This window comes from Ruditapes philippinarum, unplaced genomic scaffold, assembly GCF_026571515.1.
Source record: "Ruditapes philippinarum isolate M1 unplaced genomic scaffold, ASM2657151v2 ctg4177_1_1_1_1, whole genome shotgun sequence".
Classification (NCBI taxonomy): domain Eukaryota; kingdom Metazoa; phylum Mollusca; class Bivalvia; order Venerida; family Veneridae; genus Ruditapes; species Ruditapes philippinarum.
The window spans coordinates 38779-61889 of NW_026853848.1; the positions used below are offsets into that span (position 1 = coordinate 38779).

At 31.9% G+C, this 23111-nt stretch overlaps 3 protein-coding genes and 1 non-coding gene across 8 annotated transcripts in view; 2 read left to right on the plus strand and 2 right to left on the minus strand.

Moving 5' to 3' along the window:
• Positions 1-5490, minus strand: part of LOC132738162 (kinase non-catalytic C-lobe domain-containing protein 1-like) — a 31954-nt gene extending 26464 nt beyond the window's left edge. For 2 of the 5 annotated variants that reach the window (XM_060725620.1, XM_060725628.1), the window contains exon 1: positions 68-396. The gene's annotated coding sequence lies outside the window, so the exon portion shown is untranslated. Of the gene's footprint in view, positions 1-67; positions 397-1793; positions 1934-4011; positions 4392-5466 lie in introns of those variants that run through there. The other 3 variants (XM_060725625.1, XM_060725621.1, XM_060725623.1) reach the window with 3 other exon arrangements.
• Positions 5491-5611: 121 nt separating this feature from the next.
• LOC132738164 (tripartite motif containing 13-like) lies at positions 5612-10474 on the plus strand. Its single transcript, XM_060725629.1, has 5 exons — positions 5612-5685; positions 6713-6855; positions 8028-8350; positions 8769-8864; positions 10193-10474. Exons 2-5 carry the CDS (start codon positions 6726-6728, stop codon positions 10457-10459), a joined length of 816 nt encoding a protein of 271 aa, XP_060581612.1. The 5' UTR covers positions 5612-5685; positions 6713-6725; the 3' UTR covers positions 10460-10474.
• Positions 10475-10515: 41 nt separating this feature from the next.
• LOC132738165 (uncharacterized) lies at positions 10516-18960 on the plus strand. Its single transcript, XM_060725631.1, has 6 exons — positions 10516-11330; positions 12306-12458; positions 14350-14479; positions 15685-15810; positions 16383-16484; positions 17527-18960. Exons 3-6 carry the CDS (start codon positions 14357-14359, stop codon positions 17821-17823), a joined length of 648 nt encoding a protein of 215 aa, XP_060581614.1. The 5' UTR covers positions 10516-11330; positions 12306-12458; positions 14350-14356; the 3' UTR covers positions 17824-18960.
• Positions 18961-20907: 1947 nt separating this feature from the next.
• On the minus strand, positions 20908-20980 carry Trnat-ggu (transfer RNA threonine (anticodon GGU)). Its single transcript has one exon. It is a non-coding gene; the product is annotated as a tRNA-Thr (tRNA).
• Between the last annotated feature and the right edge of the window lie 2131 nt (positions 20981-23111).

The window sequence follows — 23111 nt, forward strand, 5'->3', positions numbered from 1 at the left end:
AAAAGTTCTCTGATCAAGTACCTTAAAAGATAATAAAACATGGAACCCATAGTTGGAAAATATTTACCTTTAAGATATACATAAACTTGTTATCCACTTCAAATATCCTTTAAAAATCAATAATCCAGATATCACCAAATATTCCCTACTTTCTATTTTAAATTTACTTCACGTCTTTCCCTTTTTATTTTTACTATAAATTACCTATAAACAAATTAAACCACAATTTCAACACTTTATATTATCACCTAATTAGCTCTGACACTCAAGTTTAAACACTACTACAAATTTAAGAAATTACAATGCATGGTTAAAACATTATTCTTCTTGTAAGGTGTGATCAACACTTTGTAAATACATAGAAGTCCAATCTCACAGTAAATTAACCCCGAGTGAGCGCATGTTATTGCATGTTAAAGCCTTATCTAAGGGATATAACCATACCTGTATTGGAAAAGATCAATAACCAATCAGCATATCCGTATACTACCTATACAGGAGTATTATATAGAACAAAATTAGGGTTTTATTATACACAATTCACCTACAGTAGAATGACTTTATAACATATTGTGGATCTTTTTTTTGTTGGTTTGAAAATTTGAAAAATTCTTTTTAAGAGAGAATAATGCATTGTCTGTTGAATATGTTTACACAATTGATTGGTTTTGTGTACACTTGAATAGTGATTAATTAAGCAAACATGAGGAGACAATTTTGAAGTATATTCTCAAGTTTATAGTACAAGAATTTTATAAAAAAAAAAAGAAGAAAAAGCTGGGTAATAAATGGGAAAAAAGAATTTAACAAATAATGGGAATGATCTATATTTAAGAGTGAAGACAATGCATCTAGTTTCTGAAATTCTATATTAGTATATTAATTACCCCTGACCTTCTGAATTTCTTAAGAAGACTTGACCAGCTGCAATATTTTTTTAAATATACATTTAATCAATTATTTGAATATCCATTTTGGGATATATTAAGTTGAAAATTAAAAAGACTTGCTTGACCTGAGCTCCCATTTTTTGAGAATGTACAAAAGTCATTTAATATCCATTTTGGGATATATTAAGTTGAAAATTAAAATCAGCCAACAGTATTGAGTCTGGTCAGACTGCAATGATGTGCGGTGCATTTTTTTAATGGAAGTACATTGGCAAGTCAGTCTTGAAAAACATATATTTGACCCTATCCCATATGCCACCTATGTTTTTGCCTATTCATTTACATGGCAATGATTATTACAAAACGTTTGTTCTATTCTTACATGTAACTCCTCCTTCAAAAATAGTTTAAACACATTAAGTTTAGCCTGATTTTAATGAAAGCACAAAGCTTTCTTGAACCCGGCGTCGGTTACCCACGTTATATATTTCATACATACTACATTATCTAGATATTGTAGCGTGTACAAAATATAAAAAGGGGGTAACTGACGATGATTTGAACCACTCTTTGGTCCACGTCCTATAACCAGTACTAGTGTCACACGAGGCCAACACATGGTTGTTACCACCAGTAGGGCTTGAAGCCTTAACGCCTACGTTGAGAGGTAGATACCCTAGCCACTAAGCTTTTATCTCCCTTTTTTCACAATTGCCTATTGTCCTTTTTTGTTCATCAGCATATTTGAATAAAATACACCATAAACAATTTCATATGACATTAAACATCTGTCTATGTATACAGTAAATAACATTACAAATGCATACTTTTAAAGATAAAAAAAAATTAAATAATAAACAGCTTTTGATGTAAACATCTCACTATTCCTTTGCATAGTTTTACATTATTTAGCTGCCAATTTTAAAATCCATTTCATGGTCCAGAAAGAAAAGATTACCTAAACTTCGCAATTTCACACTTTCCGCCTTTTTTTAACAAGTTGATAAAATCAGTGTGCAAGAGGTAAAATCTATGAACAATTTTATCTGTCATGTGGTTAACAATGTTGTACAACATGAGTTACTAACATTGACAAGACAACATAAGTTTATTGCTCCCATGAATTTGCAAAATTGAAGATTGAGATTTTTATCAGGCATGAAAAACAGGGTGGATAACTTTTATTTCTTTTAAATGGACATAATGCTGGCTCCAGCTTCTTACAGTCATTTAAGATTATCAGTTTAATCAAATTTTCTGAGATGATATCTTTAATACATAATTGGATATCAAAAATAAATGCTTTATTTAACTTATGTTATTTTTGTCAGTATTTATTCTTCGGTTAAGTATCTAATAAATTAATGTTTTCATTTGTAAATTATTTTTTTGTCAAAATATATTTTGTTTGTTTGTTTCATGTCCATTAATTAAATGATATCATAATTATCATAATTACTTTAAACATTTATTGTTAATGTATTAAGTAACATTACATTGTTTAAGTAAGAATGCATTTAATTTCCTAATGTATCAAATTTATCAAACAATGAACTTCATAGTAGCTGTTTCAAGTGACCTTTATATTAGTGCAAAACCATGATAACTTGCATACATGTGCAACTGCCCTTTTTACATCAAGTGTGCCATGATACAGCACAATACCCAGCAAAATTTCTCAAGCTTTTTTTAATATGTGTCGGGACTGAAAACATTTTCAAGAGATTGGTGTACAATTTGATGATGGTCTGGGCTAATAACTTGGTAGCAAATTTTCAGATCATTCCCTCATCCTCTTTTTCCAGAATAATCATTTTTACTGTGCAAAAAGACCAGAAAAGGGTTGCAACGCTTTTCACTGAAATCCAGTTAAGAATAGCAAAGGAAATGGATTTTCATTTCAATTCTTAGTATAATTCTTTATTATTCTTTGCAGAGTTTACCATTTTAAGTGCATCAGTTGATATTTTGAAGATTATTAAATTTTGAGTGTTTAGGTCTTTGTTCCTCAGTGGAGTTCCTTTAACAAAATTATATAGGGCGGAATAATATATTTTACATACTTCTGGTATCACAACACTTTTAACTCAATTTGGAGCCTGACTTAAGCAGTAAGTAAGTAGTAGCCCTAAAGACAGTTTCCAAATGACGAGACACATGAGCCCTCAAAACATATCACAACATGAATGGTGGCACAAAATCTGGCACATATTGAGCATTTCCATATAAGTCTCCATAATAAATTAGCAAGGTCAAATTTCAACAATCAAAACAAATTAAGATTTGAAGGTAGGAAACTAATTCTGTGGTTAAAACAAAAATATACCACAAAAAATATACCAAAAGTAATTTAAACTTCACTGATCAAGTTCCATCATGTTTTGAACTTAAGGTCACATTATTTTAATTAATCTAATTAACATAATTAATTTATTCTAACCACAAATTGTTTTTTTCGTTCTATTATATAGTTTCATTTTTACAAAGAATTGCATACTTGTTAGTTTCATATATAATATGTGCCTGGGTATTACCACAGGCCCTTGAGGCTGAATGATTGAAGTCATTGACTATAAATCACTTTCTTTGAATGCTGTGGGTTCAAATCTTGACAGGGACGTTGAGGAAGTTAACCTGAGCCGGCTTACATAAGGTTGGTGGTTCAATTCAGGTGCCTGCAAATGCCTGAAATATTGCATTATTAAGTGAAATAATTATATATAACTTCTTTACTAAGAGAAAGTTAACCAGCAGTTGCATACTACTATGAGGATGGAGTCTTCATCATTACACAATACCAATTTCAACATGTAACTATCAACTTCTACAAGATAGCTAGCTTTCAGTAAGTTTCTTGACTTGAAATAATTTCAAAATTCTTTTCATGATTAAAACCCTCATCATCTCATATTTTTAGAAGTTCTACGGAAGTTGTATTTAGTATTTTATATCTAGCAAGGATATTCTTCCATAAAACTTTTCTGTGAGTCTCTGGACATTTTCATACATATGAATAACTGAATACCGGTAAATTGTCCTATTCTGATTGCTAGAAATAGATTTTGTTATGAACACAAGTAACAATTTTATTTTACTATATAAATGTTATGTAATTACTTACGTTACATCATGAGGTAAACAAATAAATATCCACATGCATCAAAAATATCTCTGTCTTGCTTAATCTAATGAATTTATCCAATTACACGTCTCAAAAGAGAATAAAACAAATTCATTTATACTGTATACAATATCATAATTTTAAGATTAAACTGTCATATATTCAATTTTAAAGTTAAAAATGAATTTGTCCTTATATAAACAACTACATCTCTATAAACAATAAAAAACAACCCAAAGTCTAATATTTCATGATATACATTTCTTACTCACTCATCCAAGTCACCACACAGGGTTTCATAAACTTTTATTATTGTTATAATAATTTTACTATAAACCAAACCATTAAAGTGATGTATGGCTCCAGACCTAACTTTCATACTCATTTTATTACCAAAAACACAAAAAAAATACTGCTTTCACTTCCTTGAATTTTCACTTACAATCCTAATTTCTTATAATATTCATAATAAGAAATTTAATGTTAATTTTTTATGCAGATTCTGACAAATAAAATTGCTGGAAAGTGCCGATGTAGAGATTGAGCTTAAGTTTTATATAATCAAACAAGAATTATATATGAAGTCATGCCCGGGCTAGACAACCAACAACTTCCGTGTGTAATTGTTTTTTAACTTGATTTACTTATGCCCATCATATTGAGTGTTGGCAAGACACCTTGACAAATGACTTTACAAATCTAGCAGCTATTTACATGTTTATTTCTGTCACAAGTTAATAAGGTAAGTATATTTATTAGGCAATATTAAATTAGTAACAAGAGCTGTCAGTGGAGACAGCACACTCAACTAATTTGATACTCAGGACACAGTAATTAAAGAAAGACAATGAAAATCTTAAAAATGAATTGTAACTTATAAATATATTTATTGAAGCTTAGTATAAATACGAAGAAAGCACTAAACATGTTATGTTCGACTTTTTCTTGCAATGAAAATGAATGCCAATGAAAGTTAAGCAGTCAATATCTGTGAACAGACATATCTATGCTGTAATGAAAAGACAACAATCTGAAATCTAAAGTACATGTACAAAGTCATGTATATCAGTGCCAGCAATGGAAGAAGTAGTTTTGACTTCCATAACTTTATATGTCGCATTTATTTTGACGTTGTGGCAGGTCTAGAAATACTGTAAAACCTGTTCGCGGAAGTATCTTTAGCTATGGAAGAAGATATGAGTAAAAAGAAACCTTTTTTTCATGCAAACTTCTCAGTTCAAGTGAAATTAAATCTTGAATTACACATATCAGTTATGGACCTAGTCAGATGACATTGTTACAATGTCCAAAGAAAAGAATAATCAATGCAAAGAACACTAAAAGATGCACCTAAAATTCTTGACCCAGGGTTTTCCTTAAATCTATGATAAATATACTGGAAATGTGGTAAGTCATTAAAAGCATAGTAAACATTACTTCACTGAATTTACTCACCTAACAATACTTATTAACAGTTTTAAATCCGCTTTAAATAATCACGGATTTATATTACATATAATTTAATATAAATCCGTGAAATAATCTAGTAACTGCAGTAGCTGAACTTTTTAAGCTCAGCAGAGTTACCTCCCTTTCATATGATAACGCCATTTATGTAAACAAATAGCAACAATCTGACATTAATGTTACAACGTTAATTCGGAATGTTATAAGGTAAGTTAAAGATCTTCCGCTGATCTGTTGATAACGTATGCAGTTACTTTAATAGATCTATGTCTTTTTAAAAGTTTTATGTCAGAGACATCTCTGTTATCATCCAGTATTCCAGGTTTGAGAAACTCTTGATATGATCTGCTGATAATATCTCAAATTACTTATTTTGTCTGTAATGCAGTTTTACTGTCAGTTTTTTTTGTTAAGCTTATGAGATCTCTTATAATGATTATTATTGCCAAAGTTAAAACGGTTTTGAACAATCAAATTTATGAATTATGTGTACAACGAGAAAAGTCAGTCTACACATACAATGTCAATGAGATACTGTGCTAATTAAATTTTGTGTTTTTGACCCAGAACAAAAATATCTCAGAATCTAGCTTTGGCATGTCAATATATTTTGACTACTCAGAAGCTGAGTGTTAAAAGTTTTAATGAGTGTATCGGAGACATTAATTGCATGATTAATTGGCTTGTCCAGCTATACTACTCATTAACATGAAATCAAATAAAAGATATATAGATTTCTATACCTATCAGTGAAATTTTCAGTGTCATTTCTATTTGGGCGCATCCATTTTTGAGGTAACTCAATGATGATTGACTGGGTATAACAGAACAGCTTAAGACCAATCATCAAGGTATTCTGATTGAAACAGGGAGCGGTGCATGAAATGCCAAATGATACTTTATTTAAAACAAAACAAAAACAATTTTTTTTATCCGACTTCCCAGTTCATACCTGTAGACTTTGCCTACTTATATATTACATGTACTTGCATGTTGGACTGTAGTCACTGTAAGCCACGATGATCAATATGAAACATCAATAACTTTTTTCACATATAATTATTTGGACTCATCAGACAGGCGTTTCTGTTACTTTTGCCCATGTTGGAAATTTCATCATTTAAGTTGAGTTGAGTTGTAAACTTGAAAGCTTGAGTGCCATTTCTACATTAGTGTTCATTTACCTGATACAAGTTACAAACAACAGTTTTTCATCATGATGTTTTCTTTTCAGCAAAGCTTAAACAATGGCAACAAATGAGGATCTAGAAGAGGAACTGTATTGTCCAATTTGTGCTGATGTATTTGATGACCCATTGATGTTACCATGTACACATTCATTCTGCCGAAAATGTCTACATGAGCGTATTAAAAAAGGTAATCCATAGAATTAAAAAAAAACAACAAAAAAACATTAGGATATTAGTTATAGCTCAGGAAGACAATGTTTCATTTTAGCCTGTCATCATATCATCATGACCACTCTGGTTCTTGCTTGATTACTCATTATTTCAATTTAATTGATTTATTTTAATATGTTGTGTATATGTTGTGTATATCAGACATTGTAATTATGTTCTGTACATCAGCTGAGTCCCACATGGAAGATTGGGAAACCGAATGTGTAAGCCTCGTTAAATAAAGGCGTTACTTACTGTCATCATCATTGTCCACCCTCCTGCTCTGTAAGTATCTTTATAAAACTTACAGTTCCATAAAACATGACCCTTAGGTCAGATATTGCTCCAAAGTAAGTTGGTTAACCTTTTTGTTAACAAAGTTTGGTGATACTGAAAATACCAGCAGACCGTTTTTCTAAAAAAAAGTAGAGGTTTTGTCATGAAACCCTCATCTGCATTTTCATGGGTAAATTTTTTGTTAACAAGCAAATCTCTTAATCTGCTAAAAATAATCATTTCAAAGTTAGAATTAAAACTACCATAAGTCACTATCAAAAAGGAATCTCTTCTTTTTTTACACAATTATGTTAATTACAATCATTTTCATTAGTCCACTACTCAAAACCATTCCATTAACAATGAAAAAATGAAACATGCTGTCTTATTGGACAACTCTCATTGTCGTAAATTTCATGGCAGCCAATCAAAGAAATGATATCACTAAGAGTTAATTTAAGAAAAACTTGTATAAATGTTACCTTACAGTGGGGGCGAGGCAAAGTGGTTAACTCATCAGACTAGTAATTTAAGGAGTGCTGACCACGTGGGTTCAAACCCTGTCAGGGGCAAGCCCTTGTTTCCTTGACCAAGAAACTTAACTTTCATTGCTTAGTACTGGTTGGTTCCTGGAACAAATTTGAGAGTGTTTCATTAAGCTTATAGGTTCCAACGCAATCAAACTAAAATTAATTTGTATAAACTATAAACTAAATGTTACCTTTATAATTATATAGATTAGCTATAAATAAAGTTTTTTTCACAATGAAAATATGAGTGTATCAACATTACCTAAATCCTTAATTTCTGATTTCTACTAAATTACATGTAAGATATTTTGAATTAATTTATTTTATTGTTATGCTGTTTTAGGTAACATCACACGGAAGTTGGCTTCAGTAATGTTTGACTGCCCTGTATGCCGGAAAGTAGTAAAACTTGACGAAAACGGTATTGACACATTGCCAAGAAATCGCTTATTGAAGAAAATGGTTGACATGTTTAGCACTCAAACATTATCAAGCCAACAACTGCTGCGCAGATCTCAAAACTTTACAGAAATGTGCGAGTCACATGAAAAGGAACTTGGTGCATTTTGTAGTGTGTGCTGGGAAGCTGTTTGTATTGATTGTATAACTGGTGATCACAGGGGACATGCCATCGAATCTGTGGATGATATGTTCCACAAACAACAAGTAAAAATAAATGATAAATTTTATCAAAGATATTTGTTCGGAATTTGTGTTGGCATTGCTATCACATTTTGGTTAAGATTTTGTGTGCAAGTTGGTGTCTCCAAAACTAAGGAAGGAAATGGGTTGTAACTTAACACACTTACCTAAGAGCATAATAGGAAGTAATTTTCCAAGCATGGATTTTGACCCTTTTTGTACATCAAAAATTCTACATTATCCATGCTCACTGAGAACAGTTGAATATGCTGTCCCACTGAGGTCAATTAGTAAATAATAGTTTAGAAATTTGATTTAAAACACTTGGTAACATTTTGCATGTAACAGTCTGAAGCATATAATAGGATCTCAAGCTTTTTTGTTTTAATCTGTTTGAAAATTCATTGTCATCTGTTTGTTTGTTTTGTTTTTTTTTGCGAAGAGGTCTCTGGAGAAGAAGAAAGAAGAACTTGAAGAAGAAAGAAAAATGATACGCAATTCAAGAGGGGAGGAATTTATGTTCATGGAACAACTAAAGGTATGTTACATTACGGTCAATTGCAAATCGAGTTCTTGTAAATTGTATTAATCACTTGCGAGTCTGCTTCATGGAATCAATCAGCACTGGCCTCAAGTTTATAAAACTCTTTCTGAATTCTGTCTTAAATTTCATGATTTTCATTGGTCAGTGAACATTCTGTGGCAATTTCTGACCAATCAAATGCCTGAGATCTGAGTTTGACCTATTAGAATTTCTTTACAATCTCGGACCCTGGTGTCATGTGAAGAGACATGGTTGTGACTCAATATGTGCTCGAACCCCTAAGGGTATGTTAAAATGGAATATTTCATCCAGACTTATCAAGGTGTATTTAGAGCTGTACAAGTTACCCCAAAATGGATTTAAAATGTAAATTAAATGTGTCCATGCAGACTTTTTAATTTGTTTTATTACATATTGCTTTAACTTAATCTTTATTGTTATTAAGGGGACATTCTAAAAAGTTTGAAATTTGGTTTCTTATCATTCCCTGTATCAAATATGATAAAGTTTAGGTACTACAATGATCCTGAAATATTCTTCCTTTGAACTTTCATGTAGGATTTTTTTCCCCACAAAACTACATGTATTTCATATTACGGTAAGTACAAATGAGAACTTTCTATTGGTATTTCATTTCTCTATTTTATCAATATGTTTGTGATAAGAGGCTACATAATTTGGACATCTAAATTTTTCTTGATATTAAGAAACTTAATGATTATAATTTTGTTTTGTGAATTGTTCGTTTTGTTACTACTTACTTTATAATAATTGAATGCACTATTTCAACAAACAGCTCAGTATTTTGTATCATCTTCAAACTGTCATCACCATACTGAAGTACTAACATAACTCCTATTTTGAAAGTCACATTTGATTTCAGGCAAGTCTTGTATGTATCCAATGATCATATCAGAAGAATTTCTATTCTAACACACTTCACACTATTTGACTATCAAGCAGACGATCAAGCTTATTATTTCACGGTATATATGCACAGCATAAAAATCGAATGCCTACACATCATATGATGTCATATATCACATCAATAAACCTAATGACATCAGGAAAATGTCTTCTTGGCTCAATGTAGTTCAAAATACTATTTTATTAGCATGTTAAAATGGAAAAATATATTCATTTTTCTTGCCTTATACATGTAGTATAATAATGCTCGGTTTATCATTCAGATGCTTTGTAATTAATCTCTCTTGCCTATTGGCCTTCATGATTATATTCCTGTGCATTTGAACTAGACCTGTGAATTATTCTACAACAATTTACTAAAAAGAGCAGCCATATTGTTTCTATGTTCATTATAGGAAGTTTGTAAACAAAAAAGTGAAGCATTTGAGATGCAGTTTGACGAGTATATTGGACAACTACAGCAATGTAAAGACTCTATTATCGGTGAGTTGTCATCGCGGCTAAGAAAGGAGATGGCCAAGCTTCAAAACACCATAGATGATATAGATAGACAGGAGAATGATCTTGATAAAGCAATAAAAGAAATAACAGATATTATGAAATGTGACAAGCTTAAAGTATTAAAGGTAGTATACATTGCCAGTTTTTTATTGTCATTTTGAGATGCTAGATTCTTTATTCTTAATCTTAAACATTGTTTGACCCATAGCCTTTATTCTTTACTGGATGATGGTCCTTAATTTGTAGAAGCATCAGATGTACCTGTAGGTGGAGCAAAGTGATTTGTTGCTTCAAAATTTCTTTGATGTTACTTATTGATTGACAAACAGTATGGCTGAAATTCTTGCAGGTCAACTTTGTTACAGGTACATTTTAAAGATTTCTTGTCTCCTTATTGCTAAATCATTGACCTAATGTTGTATCTGCAGGCTTATCAATGTGACTGAAAACATTTTAATGCGACTAATTAGCAAGTTGGGGCTTTTTTCCAATCTCTGCCTTTGTTCACATGTTTGACTGTACTTGAACAAACAGATACAGTAAAAACTCTGAAAACCGGACCCTCTGAAAACCGGAATCCTCTGAAAACCGGACAATTTTAAAAGTTCTGTATTTTCTCCTTATAAATTCAATGAAAAAAATTCTCAAAATACCAGAACTTTTGAATTCCAAAAACCGGACAATTTTCTATGGCTACCAATACTAAACATGCTTAAAAAATCCTCTGAAAACCGGACATCAATTTTAAGTGTCAACTTTTTGTGTATTTTAATGTAGATTAAAACATAATCCCAAACAGGTTACATGTTCAGTTGCCAGTTATTATGGTCATCTGCTTTTTAACTATGCAGGTGTGAACTTGTCAGTGTGTGTAAATTTCTTATTGGCAATTAAATTATAGCTCTTATATTATAATAGCATCTTTCAAAATGTTTTAATTTGTTTTTTTTATAGTAAAAAATCTAGTCTAGATACATTATATCTTTTTTATTAACAGGAATTCCCAAGATTGAAAGATAAGAAGCCATCAAAGTAAGTAATTGGATTTTGTTAATTTATTAGAATTTATTAGTTAGATTTAAAGTTTCTTATTTGCATTTCTTCTTTTTGATTTATAATATTGAAAAAATCTGTTAGTGGTTATCAAAAATGCATTATTTGACAGAGTACTAGTATATTACGCAAAGACTTACAAAGCGTCAGTGGTTTTATTATGTGCCTGAAATATTTTTCATGAAAGGACACCTGAGGTCTTTCTCCGCCAGTAAAGCTGAAAAGTCACCATATGACCTATACTGTGTTGGTGTGACGTAAAAACAAACCAAAAAAATATTATGCAAAGAAGTTAGAATATAAACTCTTGACCTACTAGCAGTGACTGAATTTAGCCATGCATCTAGTGCAGACCTAATTTATCCATGCCATCTGATCATAGTCTGCACTGTATGGTATTCAGTCAGTACATATTTTGAAATTTTCCTAAACATTATGAATGGTTTTGTCTAGATTGAGAGATGGACAAGTTTATTTAAGAAAATTAGTGTGGAAAGGGCATGAATAACAGAGGTATGAGATACTTGCTTCTCATTGCTTTGAGTTCAAATCCCACCAGACAATTTACTTTTTTTAATGCAGGGATGCCATATTACTAGCTAATGGAATATCTGAGGGTCTGTACAGGTGCCTGATCATTCTTGAACTAATATGAGGAGAGGCACCTAAAGCTGTCCTTGATCAGTAAACTGAAACATTGAAATATTAACCTATATAGTATTATGTTTGAATTTAGATTTTTTTTTTTAAAAATTTGCATGCCAACCTACTTGTTTGCACTACAGTAATTAATATGAGTTCAAAGTTATGTTATTACGTATATAACTTATTATTATAATAATGTATTGCAAGAGTAATACATTACATGTATAAATCGTATTTTAAGATTTTATGAGATATTTCATTCTAGCCAAGCCAATATTATTTTCATATTTGAGCATACATTAACTACAGGTTGGGGTTGTCATCAAGAAGTGATAATCATCATTTACCATCATCTAGTAGAAATACCTCACACAGCTGTTGTTTCATAGAGTGTACATTAAAGTTGGACAGTGCTGCCCTAGAAACAGCGATAAACAACACTCATTTACTGTGGGAGGCAGAGTATGACTACTTTATTCCACATTCCAGCATCAGTTCAGTTTTTTGTAGTTTTTGAATCCTGTTTGGAAACCTGAATAATAGTTTTGATAGAAATATTTGAGCCGCGTCACAACAAAACCACCGTAAAGCGTTTGCGACCAGCATGGATGCAGACAAGCCTGCACATCCGCGCAGTCTGATCAGGATCCATGCTGTTCGCTTACCAACCCTATTACAAGTAGAGAAACTGATAACGAAGAGCATGGTCTGGATCCATGCTGGTCGCAAACGCATTATGTTGGTTTTGTCATGACGCAGCTCATTTTAGTTTGATTGGAACTGAAAGCTATCAGCTTAAAGTCACACTCTTGAACCAATCAGTATTGAGTAATGAGCGTAAGAAAACAAATGGCTGACTCCTGACAGAGTTTGTACCTACACGACTAGCAATCCTGAATTTCATAAATTCCCTAGATTGAATTCTCTCATGTTAAAATGTTTTGTAGGAAGCCTAAAAAGTTTATAAACACACTTTCAGATCCATTCCTGGAACTAACCAGTACTAGGGAATGAATGTAAAGTTTTTTGTGCAAGGCCATGTTAGGGTTTGTACCCATGTGGTCAGCAATCCTGAAGAGTTTCTAGTTTATAATGAACTAAGTCCTTGGCTGAAAAAAAAAGAAAATTATTAGTAAGTAAGTAAGTAAAGTAAGTAAGTAAAGTCTTTATTTACTGAGGCTACACATTTGGTTTCCCAATCTTCCATGTGGGCCTCAAAACATAAATATACATAAAATATACATAATTTACATAATGGTTATACAGCAAAATTTTCAAATAACATACATGAAGACAAAAATGCATAATATATACATGAAAACACAACAAAAACAATGTACATTCAAACAAAATACATATTCAAAACACAATGCATGTACATATATTACTTAATACTTAATCTATGCAAGACCAAGGTACTTATGTGAAATTCCAACTGATATAGGAAGCTTGGAATTTTCTAATAGTTTCAGATTTACGAATAGAATGAGGGATATTGTTCCATAGTTTAGGGCCTGAATATGTCAGAGATTTTCTAAAAATTTCTTTTTTAGGTTGTGGCACAAATAAATCTGAGTTTTTTGCTGACCTAAGGTTATGCTCATGTCTTTGATGAATAAATTGAAATTTGTTTTTCATGTACTGTGGAAATGAGGCATTGTTTAAAGATTTTATACATAATGACAGCTTTTTTGTATCTAATTCTTTCATCAAATTTTATCCAATTTAATTCATTAAATAACTCAGCAGATGGAGCATCGTAGCTTTTGTCAAGAATGATTCTTGCAGCTCTTTTCTGAAATTTTATGATATCCAAAATCTGTTCATTGTTACAATTCCCCCAGACTGTACAACAATAATCTAAATGTGGTAAGATATAAACATTAAAGAACAGTTTTCTTGCATTTACATCAAGGTATTGTTTAATTCGGAGAAGAAGGTACAACTGTGTATTGCATTTCTTTAATGTCTTGTCTACTTGGGTTTTCCACTTAAGATTATTATCAACATGAATACCTAGTAACTTTTCTGTCTCAGAAAATTCAATTTCATGTTCTTGCAGATGTAATGGTTGTAATTGTTGTTTATTTCTATTGGATGACAGGTTCATTGCTTTTGTTTTCTGGGCATTTAGCATCATTGCATTTTGTTTGCACCATAGATTAATATTGTCAAGGTCAGTTTGAAGTTTATTATGTAAATCTTGTGTGTATATAATATGCAATAAAAAAGTTTTTTTCCAGTTGAGTTTACAAACAAAAGTATGTGATGAATAACAAATAACTAAATCATGTGACTGTTCTTAGTAACATTGTGCTTATTAATGTATAGATTATTATATGTATCATTTCAGGACTGATATGTTCTCACCAAAGCATTTATCGGACAGGTTTACACAGCTATATGAGAAAGAATGGAAGAGTGCATACATGGAATCAAGTTCTAAAGATGAAGTTGTCAAACAACTATTTAATATTCTTACAGTATGTCATTTTACATTTTCACAAAGATGTTTCAAAGTGATAAATTTTAAAGGTATGACTTGACTGAATTATTGACTGGATGATTTCGATTATTCTATTAAAAAAAGTTCCTAAGAAAATGTTGTTTAAAAAATGTTCCTGAATGTAAATTTTCTGTGTATACATGTAGTTAAGAAGAAAATTTGTTAGAATATGTCATGTCATGTTTTTGAAAGTTTCAAAATTTTCTTCAATGTCTTTAACACTGGTAAACATATGAGCTGCATCACGACAAAACCAACATAATGGGTTTGTGACCAGCATGGATCCAGACCAGCCTGCGCCTCTGCGCAGTCTGATCAAGATCCATGCTGTTCGCTAACAGTTTCTCTATTTGTAATAGGGTTGGTAAGCGAACAGCATGGATCCTGATCCGACTGCGCGGATGTGCAGGCTGGTCTGGATCCATGCTGGTCGCAAACCCACTATGTTGGTTTTGTCGTGACGCGGCTCATATAATTTCTAGTGCTGGCTTGATGTAATAATAAATGCAACTGTGCACTGAAAGAAATTAATACTGTCTCTATGTATTCTCTAATTGTGCCCTTACACATCAAATTATCATAAAGGGACTCATCTGAGGTTTATTAACATGATGGAATAAATACGAAATGAATGTTCCATTTGAGCAAAATTTCAGATCATTCGCTCACTCTGTTTTTCTGGAATTATTATTCTAATTATGAAAAAATTGAATCAAAATTTTTGCAACACTATTTACTCAAATCAGGTTAAGAATACATGTAGTACAAAAATACAGTTTTCAGTATATTTCTGAGTGTATTTCTTAATAATTTTTTGCATATCTTCTATTTATAAGTGGCCCAGTTGGTTGCTGTAAGAAATTTCAAATTTTATTTTTTTTTATGCTTTTTGACTTCAGTGGAGTTCCTTTAACTGATGGGGGTCAGTATTCGTGGATGGAATTTGTTGTAATATTCATCCTTACCACACTAAATATCTTAATTGGACTTGTCCATCTTTTAATCTGGACATGACCAATAATCATTTTTAGGGAAAATTATAAAATATAAACAGACTGAATAGCAAACCGTGCAGACCATGATCTGACAGTATAAATGTACTGGTTGATGCACTGGCAAGTTGTAGCTAAGCAGGTCAAGGTTTGAATATTTAAGCCCGTCTTTTATATTTTATTTTTCTAGGATTCTTACACACATGCAGATTTATGCTCAGAGACCCACCTGGAGAATTTAACATATCGTGTGTTGCAACCAGACATAGATGTTCAGATTGGAGAGTTCAACATGCATGGCTTTAATGATGTAGAAGTGGGTTGAATCACTTATTTTTATCCAAGATCTAAAATTAAATTATTTCCCAGAGGGAATAAATTCAAGTCAAAGTCTTAGGTCCTATGTTCAGATTGTTTAACCCTTATTTTTATCAGTACCTTGTTGATTGTATGACATTTTTAGTTGGATATGGAATTAGTTTTTTTAAAGCTAAAATAATTGAGGGTATAGCTTTTATTACAATTAGAAAATTCATAAAAAGTTTAATAATCATTGACCGCTGTAGCTATAATGTTTGATTTTGTTAAACAAGTGCCAAGCTTAAATAAAAAAAATCAGATGTTTTATAATATGAGCCGCGTCATGACAAAACCAACATAATGGGTTTGCAACCGGCATGGATCCAGACCAGCCTGCGCATCTGCGCAGTCTGATAAGGATCCATGCTGTTTGTGTTTCTCTACTTTTTATAGAGTTTGTAAGCGAACAGCATGGATCCTGATCAGACTGCGCGGATGTGCAGGCTGGTCTGGATCCATGCTGGTCACAAACCCATTATGTTGGTTTTGTCGTGACGCGGCTCATATATATTTTATTTTGTATTACAGCCAGAATCCTCAGATTCTACATTATTTTGTAATATAAAAGAGGACCTTAGAAAACTGAGGGCAAAACATGCACCTGACTTCATGAAAGATATAGTTTATATGGTAGTATTGAATTTTGTTATATTATTAGTTATAAAGATTTTTTGTCAGATTATATGGCCCTATATAAACGGTTGTTTGTGAATATTACCTGAGCCACTTATATACGGCCATATAACCTGTCAGGAATATTGTTATGAATTTATAATACTGCAAACTTTCTTTTATAGAAAAAAAGTGAGATTTATTCATGAAGTGACAGAAGCTGTGTATATAAAACTATATAAACACCACGATTATCCAATGAAAAGGGATGTTACAAACATGCAGTATTATAATATAAGTAATACAGGATAGGGTTATATTAAACTTGACATTATCCTAAAAAGCCAAGCAAGAAATTACCGGAATATACCAGTATTTCTAATTCATAAAAGGCTATATTCCTGCATTAGCCAGTAAAACCTATTGACAAAGCTAATAGTTATATTCATTTACAAGTACTTTGCAAGAAAAAAAAATAAGAGAAAAAGTTGAGGACAAAAAATGTTCTATCTCTCTAAAGGTTAATGAAAAATAAATGATTTTTAAACCAGCAATCATTTTGTGCTGTATCACTGAAGGCGAGCAAAAATATTTAAACTTTTTATCACACTGGCTTGGGGATTTCCTCAAAAGACGACAGATCCATAAAGTCTCAGCTTGTTGCAACCAATATCACATATACATTTTGTTCATTCAAAACGTCACTGAACTAATTGTGCATGTCATTGCAATTAATAAGAATTAATTAATAAGAATACTGTAACTATGTTTTGACTGGTATTAATATATTTCCAACAAACCTGTTGAATTTGTGAAATGGATTTGCTTGGCTTGAATTTTTTCTCTTAATAATTTTTAGTTATTTTGATATTAAAATACAATAATTGAGCTACCAACAGTATAGAGCCTGGTCAAACTCCTAGGACGTGCAGACTTGTCTGGCTCTATACTGGTGACAAATGCCAGTCACTTTATATTACAGCAGGTTACAGATTAATATATTTTTTATTTTGATAATTTAATACACTCTTGTACACATTTTAGTATATATTATTTTCAGATACAGCAAGATTTACCATCATTCTCAAGTACTTCACCGTCTAGCGGACTCCATGGTCATCTCTCGACATTTGCCAATAAATGTTTTGAACTCACCTTTGCCCTTAGACTCCAAGATCCTCCACTATTTCTAGATATCATAGAGACAGATAAGAATGATGGACATGGTATTGAAAAAGAAGTTTATAAACTTGTCAAAAGACGTGGGCGTAAAACAAAAACTATAGTTTGGCCACCATTATATTTGTACAAAGGCGGTCCAATACTTGCAAAAGGTGTTATGTTTATACCAGCGTAAGATATTGTTATACATATTATATATGTATTTATGGCAAGAACTGATTGAAAATCCATTAGCATTAATGTGGAAATGTTTGGGATTGTCCCAGAAATCAGATGTTTGTCCCAGAGTTGTCCCGGAAAAGATTGTGTCCCAGAAGAAAGGCAACACCATAATTTATACATATGATCTATTCAAGGATGCTGGTACATGGACAGTTATTTTGACTTAGTTATACACAAGAAATATTGACAAATGCCTGTATTACATTCAGTCAAATCTGTTTGAATCATACCCTTAAAGAATCTACGTTAACTATGTAGATTGTGTGCTACAGTGAGAATGAACTTCAGTAAAATTGTTGATTATGCATCGTTATGCAACGGACCATGCAGATCTGGATCTCTCTCACATTCTTGTGATTTGCATTTATATGTGATCTGATGGTGTGACAATATGTCACACAGTCAGTCCAAAGTATGTGATAATAATTGTGTTATAATCAGTTAGTCAAAGTTTATTCTAATATTTTTTTATACAAATTTTATTGAATTTCGTGTGATTTGCATTTACATTGCACCAGTCCTATTGACTGTAATAACACTATACATTACATTATTAAATGATAGATTATCAAGGTGTCATAGTGACATGGTAGTTATGGCGACTACTATATTTTTGTATATTAATAGGCTTTGAGTCTGATTTGGTGGCAGTGGTTGTAATTTTTCCTCCAGATCATGGCATAGAGCCACATTGAATTCACCAAGGCAACAATCTGGTTCTTAAACCACTTTGTCCAATACATATATCTGTGATCTTAATAATCTTTTGACAATGTATGTGTCTTAAACTTTCAGGAAAGTGCACTGTAGCAAATGTGTGATTTTTTTATACTGATATATATAATATATAGGATAAGATACTGTATAAAGCTGTGATATTTTGTACTTTAATGGCATCTTCCCATGTTAGTACCAGCCTTGTACTCCGTCCAAGTAGGAACTGATGGGAAGTTTAATTGCGTCTTATTTGTGTACTGATGCAGTATTATTATTATTATTATTGTTGTTGTTATTATATACATGTAAACAAATTTTAGACAGAACTTACTTATTATGATTATTATTATAATAAACATTTAAACAAAAAATTTGACAACTGTACTTATTTCTTCCATATAAACCTTTACTCATAAATGATGTTGAAAGTATTGTGTAAAACAGATCTTTAACTTCATTCTTCAAACTTTGCCCACTTAAATCACACCGAACAATCAAATGGGCTGACAGCTGTTCTAGCGTCGACAGCTGTACCAGTATATACATGTCGGCGCGGGGAATACAATTGACGTACGGTAAGTATTTATTTAAGTTTGAGTGTCATCATAATTTACATCATAATTTTATTAACGTCATCAGCTGTTTGCCTCTTTTTAATAACATCGACAGCAAATTATCGGCAAGAATGAATAACGCTGAAAGCCGTTCAAGCGTTATTTTTCTTAAAAGGAGTTGCATATGTACTATATAGTCCAGTCAGTCTGTAAATCGACCTCAAACAAATTGCAACATAAAAATGTTTTGCCTGCTATAGAAAGCATATCATTTATAATGAAATGAATCATATCAAAAGTTTAGCAACACCTGGGACATACGATATCGTATGTCCCAGGCAACACAGAAAAAGAAAACGGGTTTTATCGCGGTATTTTTTTGGTGATTTTTTTTTCTGACGCCAGCGGTCTTCCATAGGGAAACCAAAGCGTCTGCCTACTCAGAATAGCGTCTGCATAATGGCGACAACAACAACAAAATAAGTGTAAACAAATTAAATGTGAGTAAAATACACAGATAAGTGGGTTGGTTTATTTCTCTAAAATATTTAAGATCATAATATGAATTATTTTTTGTGAGGTTTATTATTATGAGTATTTGTTAAAAAATTTTCCTTTTTCACATGTTCGTTTATCCGTTGAAGGTCACATGGATTTCAAGGTATGCATATCGCCGATCTGTATTATAATATTCACGGAAACCAGTTATACTCCTCTAAATAAAATTACACCTCTGCTTAACCCCATGTATTAGTAAAACATTCGAAAACGGTTTAAAAATGTGTATTCATAACAAGTTGTTTTCGAAAGTTTTTTTTTTAATTACAGTATGGAACGCCATTATACCACTACCAGTACAGTAGATCTAATTGCGACGAATTACGTAAAATAAATTCTGAATAGATCTACTTAAATCATGTTTTCTTGTTAAATGAATATACAACGTTTTAATTTTTTTACTTTTTGATAGTGTTTTAATTGTTTTGTATATATGTATTTAATGCTATTATTATTTCAGAGGTACCGCTTTAAGCAGCCTTCATTGATGTATGCTTGATTTTGAAAATAAAATAATCCAGTAAACTATATGTACACTAAATGAGTAAGTATGCTTACCTGTGCTTATATTTGTAATATTTTTACAAATATAACACAACTATTTGTTTCAACATTATCCTTTTTAAGTTTTATTGAATATTATTAATTTAAACATGGAGAAAAAGAGCGTCTTCTGCATAATTCAATATAGGCCCTATCTGAAATTAGTTTCAGTTTTTAATCTACACCACCACCAACAACAACAACAAACTTTTATTAGCTGTGCAAAGAATATATACAATTACAAACATTTTAATAAAGCATAGCATGTGTATGATATTAGGTAATATTTACAATTCTTGTATGTATCGTTTAAAAACTTTTCTTCTTTCAAATGCATAATATAAATACATTGCGACAGATTTTATAAGTTCTTCATTTTTAGTTAACATGATAAGGGTGAGAAAAATGTGCAGCCTGACCGGGACTCGAACCCGGGACCTTCGATCGGAATACCGTTCCGCGGCTCTTACGAATGAGCTATCCGGCCGCTTACACATCTTCTCCCCTAAATAGTGAACAGTTCTGAACCGTGACATACTCCCCTGCTATATTGAAATTCGTCCTCGAATTTCACAGAGTTACAGAGCAATGTGAATTCAACTCTGAGCTATATTCAGTCACGGTCCCCCGTTGGGCGCCAAATGTCACAGGGTGAGAAAAATGTGCAGCCTGACCGGGAATCGAACCCGGGACCTTCGGAATACCGTTCCGCGGCTCTACCGACTGAGCTATCCGGCCGCTTACACATCTTCTCCCCTAAATACTAAATAGTGAACAGTTCTGAACCGTGACAATAATATTAAATTTATTAATAGTTGGTTGAGTAAAATACTTAGGTATGTATGCTGCACGTAAGTCAGAATAATAATTACAGTTTAACAAGAAATGATATTCATCCTCCACAGTATTAGAATCACATAATTTGCATATTCTATTTTCTCTTATTGTATTATTATATCTCCATTTTTCAACTTCCAGATCATGACTACCGATCCTAAAATTTACATATATATATATACCGAAACTTCCTGAGATTAAGAATATCAATATATCTTTCAAATATAAATCCCCTTTTGAAGGTTTTATATAGTTGCAACTTTGAATTTGTATTTAAACTTTCATTCCACTCCTGCAGACTTGTATCTTTTAGTCTAGTTTCAAAATTTCTCAAAAAATAGTTTTCATATTATACATCTTGGTCGTACCACACATAGCTAAAACCGAAGATTTGTAAACATTTTTTTACAGATGTAACCCAATTAACATGTCCGTAGTCATGTCATCAACATAACATGTCATCATATAACATCATCTTATAACATTTCTTGACAGTTCTATTTTCTGACATTTTTAAGATTTTTAACCAGTATTTTATTGCACTTTTATATGTTTTAATATACATAGGATATCTGGAACAGTCACATAATACTGCTACATTTGAAGCTTTTTTGTTTAGCACATAGAAACCTTTTACATGCATGATTTTGAACTCGTTCAAGCTCGTCAAACCCCCTAATCCCCATATTTCAAACCCATACAGTAAATGGGGAGAAATTTTACAATCAAATATTTAAAAAAAGTGTAACTTGATAGCTGACCGTATCCATATAGTGAGTTCAAAGTAGAGATCTTTACACGTTTTCCTTTAACACACACATCATGGACCATACTATTAACACGGGGGTAGAACCCCATATGAATCTCAAAAATGAGCATCGGTAAAAGTTATATGTGAATTTCCGCTGCACCAGATGTGAAGCATAACACCAGATGTGACTGGAAAAATAGTTCGATCGCAGGGTAAGTTTTCATCTTTTTAAACATTTATGTAAGATTCAATCCCTTTTTTAAGAAAATCGAAATGTGATTCTACCCTCCTGACTCTCCTCTATATTACCCATTGTTGTTTTGGATTTCTATGCAGTCTTCATCGAGGTATTCTTTACGTCGCGGGTTCTGGTGTGTCCAAAACATGCAATGTAAATGAAGAAAATGCCACTAAACGGACTAAAAAAACAGAGATTTTACGAAATCTCACTACAGATCGATGCTTAACATTCAAACAAATCCTGGTTGAAACATTTATTGAGATTTGGCTACATACGAAAGGAATCGCTGCTCAAAATTACATTTGAGCTCCAGATGTGCTGAAGAGATCCATAAGTGATGTAGTAAACCATCTACAAAACTACGGACCACTTCCATATAATCATTAAATAGCCAATGTTTAGAAACAATGTAGGTTTTGCAGCTTTGGCTGAAATTTCAATTGTAACATTAGTGTGTTTGATCGCCACAATGATAGAGCTCACTAGCTTATGCAAGCATTAGAAATACTAAAAGGGCCGAGTACATGAAAATGTTGACGCAGAGCGGATAGTACTCGTATGATAAACAATTCACTAATAAATGATATGTAACTTGGACAAACCAAACTAAAAGTATTGAACTTTGTAAAGCTATCGTGTCATATAATATGTTTCTATAATAATGTTTACATTCATAAAAAATATCTATCACTTTAATGTTACACAAGTTATAGTTATAGCGACAGACTGTTATGTGGAAATATCATGGCGTGGTGCGACATCGAAGGTTTTTCTTTACAGAATATGGGTCGAGAACATTGTCTGTAAGGAAAACTCGAGATGCCGTCCCAGGTCATGATATTTCTTCATAATAGTCGAGTTCGATATATTATAACTGTTTTATCGCATGATAAACAGAAATGAGAATTTTAATAAACATAGAATTTCAATTTATGATTGGCTTCTCTCCATAAATTAAATTCCCTTCTCGAAACCTCGGTTATTTATTATGTAACTTGTCAATGACCGATATTGTAAACCCAACACCATATGAGCCAATC

Excerpts from the sequence above, each read along its gene's own strand:
- LOC132738164 (XM_060725629.1), top strand. The coding sequence starts at position 6,726 with ATGGCAACAAATGAGGATCTAGAAGAGGAACTGTATTGTCCAATTTGT. Across the intron at positions 8,351-8,768 it reads ATATGTTCCACAAACAACAA|AGGTCTCTGGAGAAGAAGAA; the intron begins GTAAAAATAAAT and ends TTTTTTGCGAAG. Across the intron at positions 8,865-10,192 it reads TGTTCATGGAACAACTAAAG|GAAGTTTGTAAACAAAAAAG; the intron begins GTATGTTACATT and ends TGTTCATTATAG.
- LOC132738165 (XM_060725631.1), top strand. The coding sequence starts at position 14,357 with ATGTTCTCACCAAAGCATTTATCGGACAGGTTTACACAGCTATATGAG. Across the intron at positions 14,480-15,684 it reads AACTATTTAATATTCTTACA|GATTCTTACACACATGCAGA; the intron begins GTATGTCATTTT and ends TTATTTTTCTAG. Across the intron at positions 16,485-17,526 it reads TGAAAGATATAGTTTATATG|ATACAGCAAGATTTACCATC; the intron begins GTAGTATTGAAT and ends TATTATTTTCAG.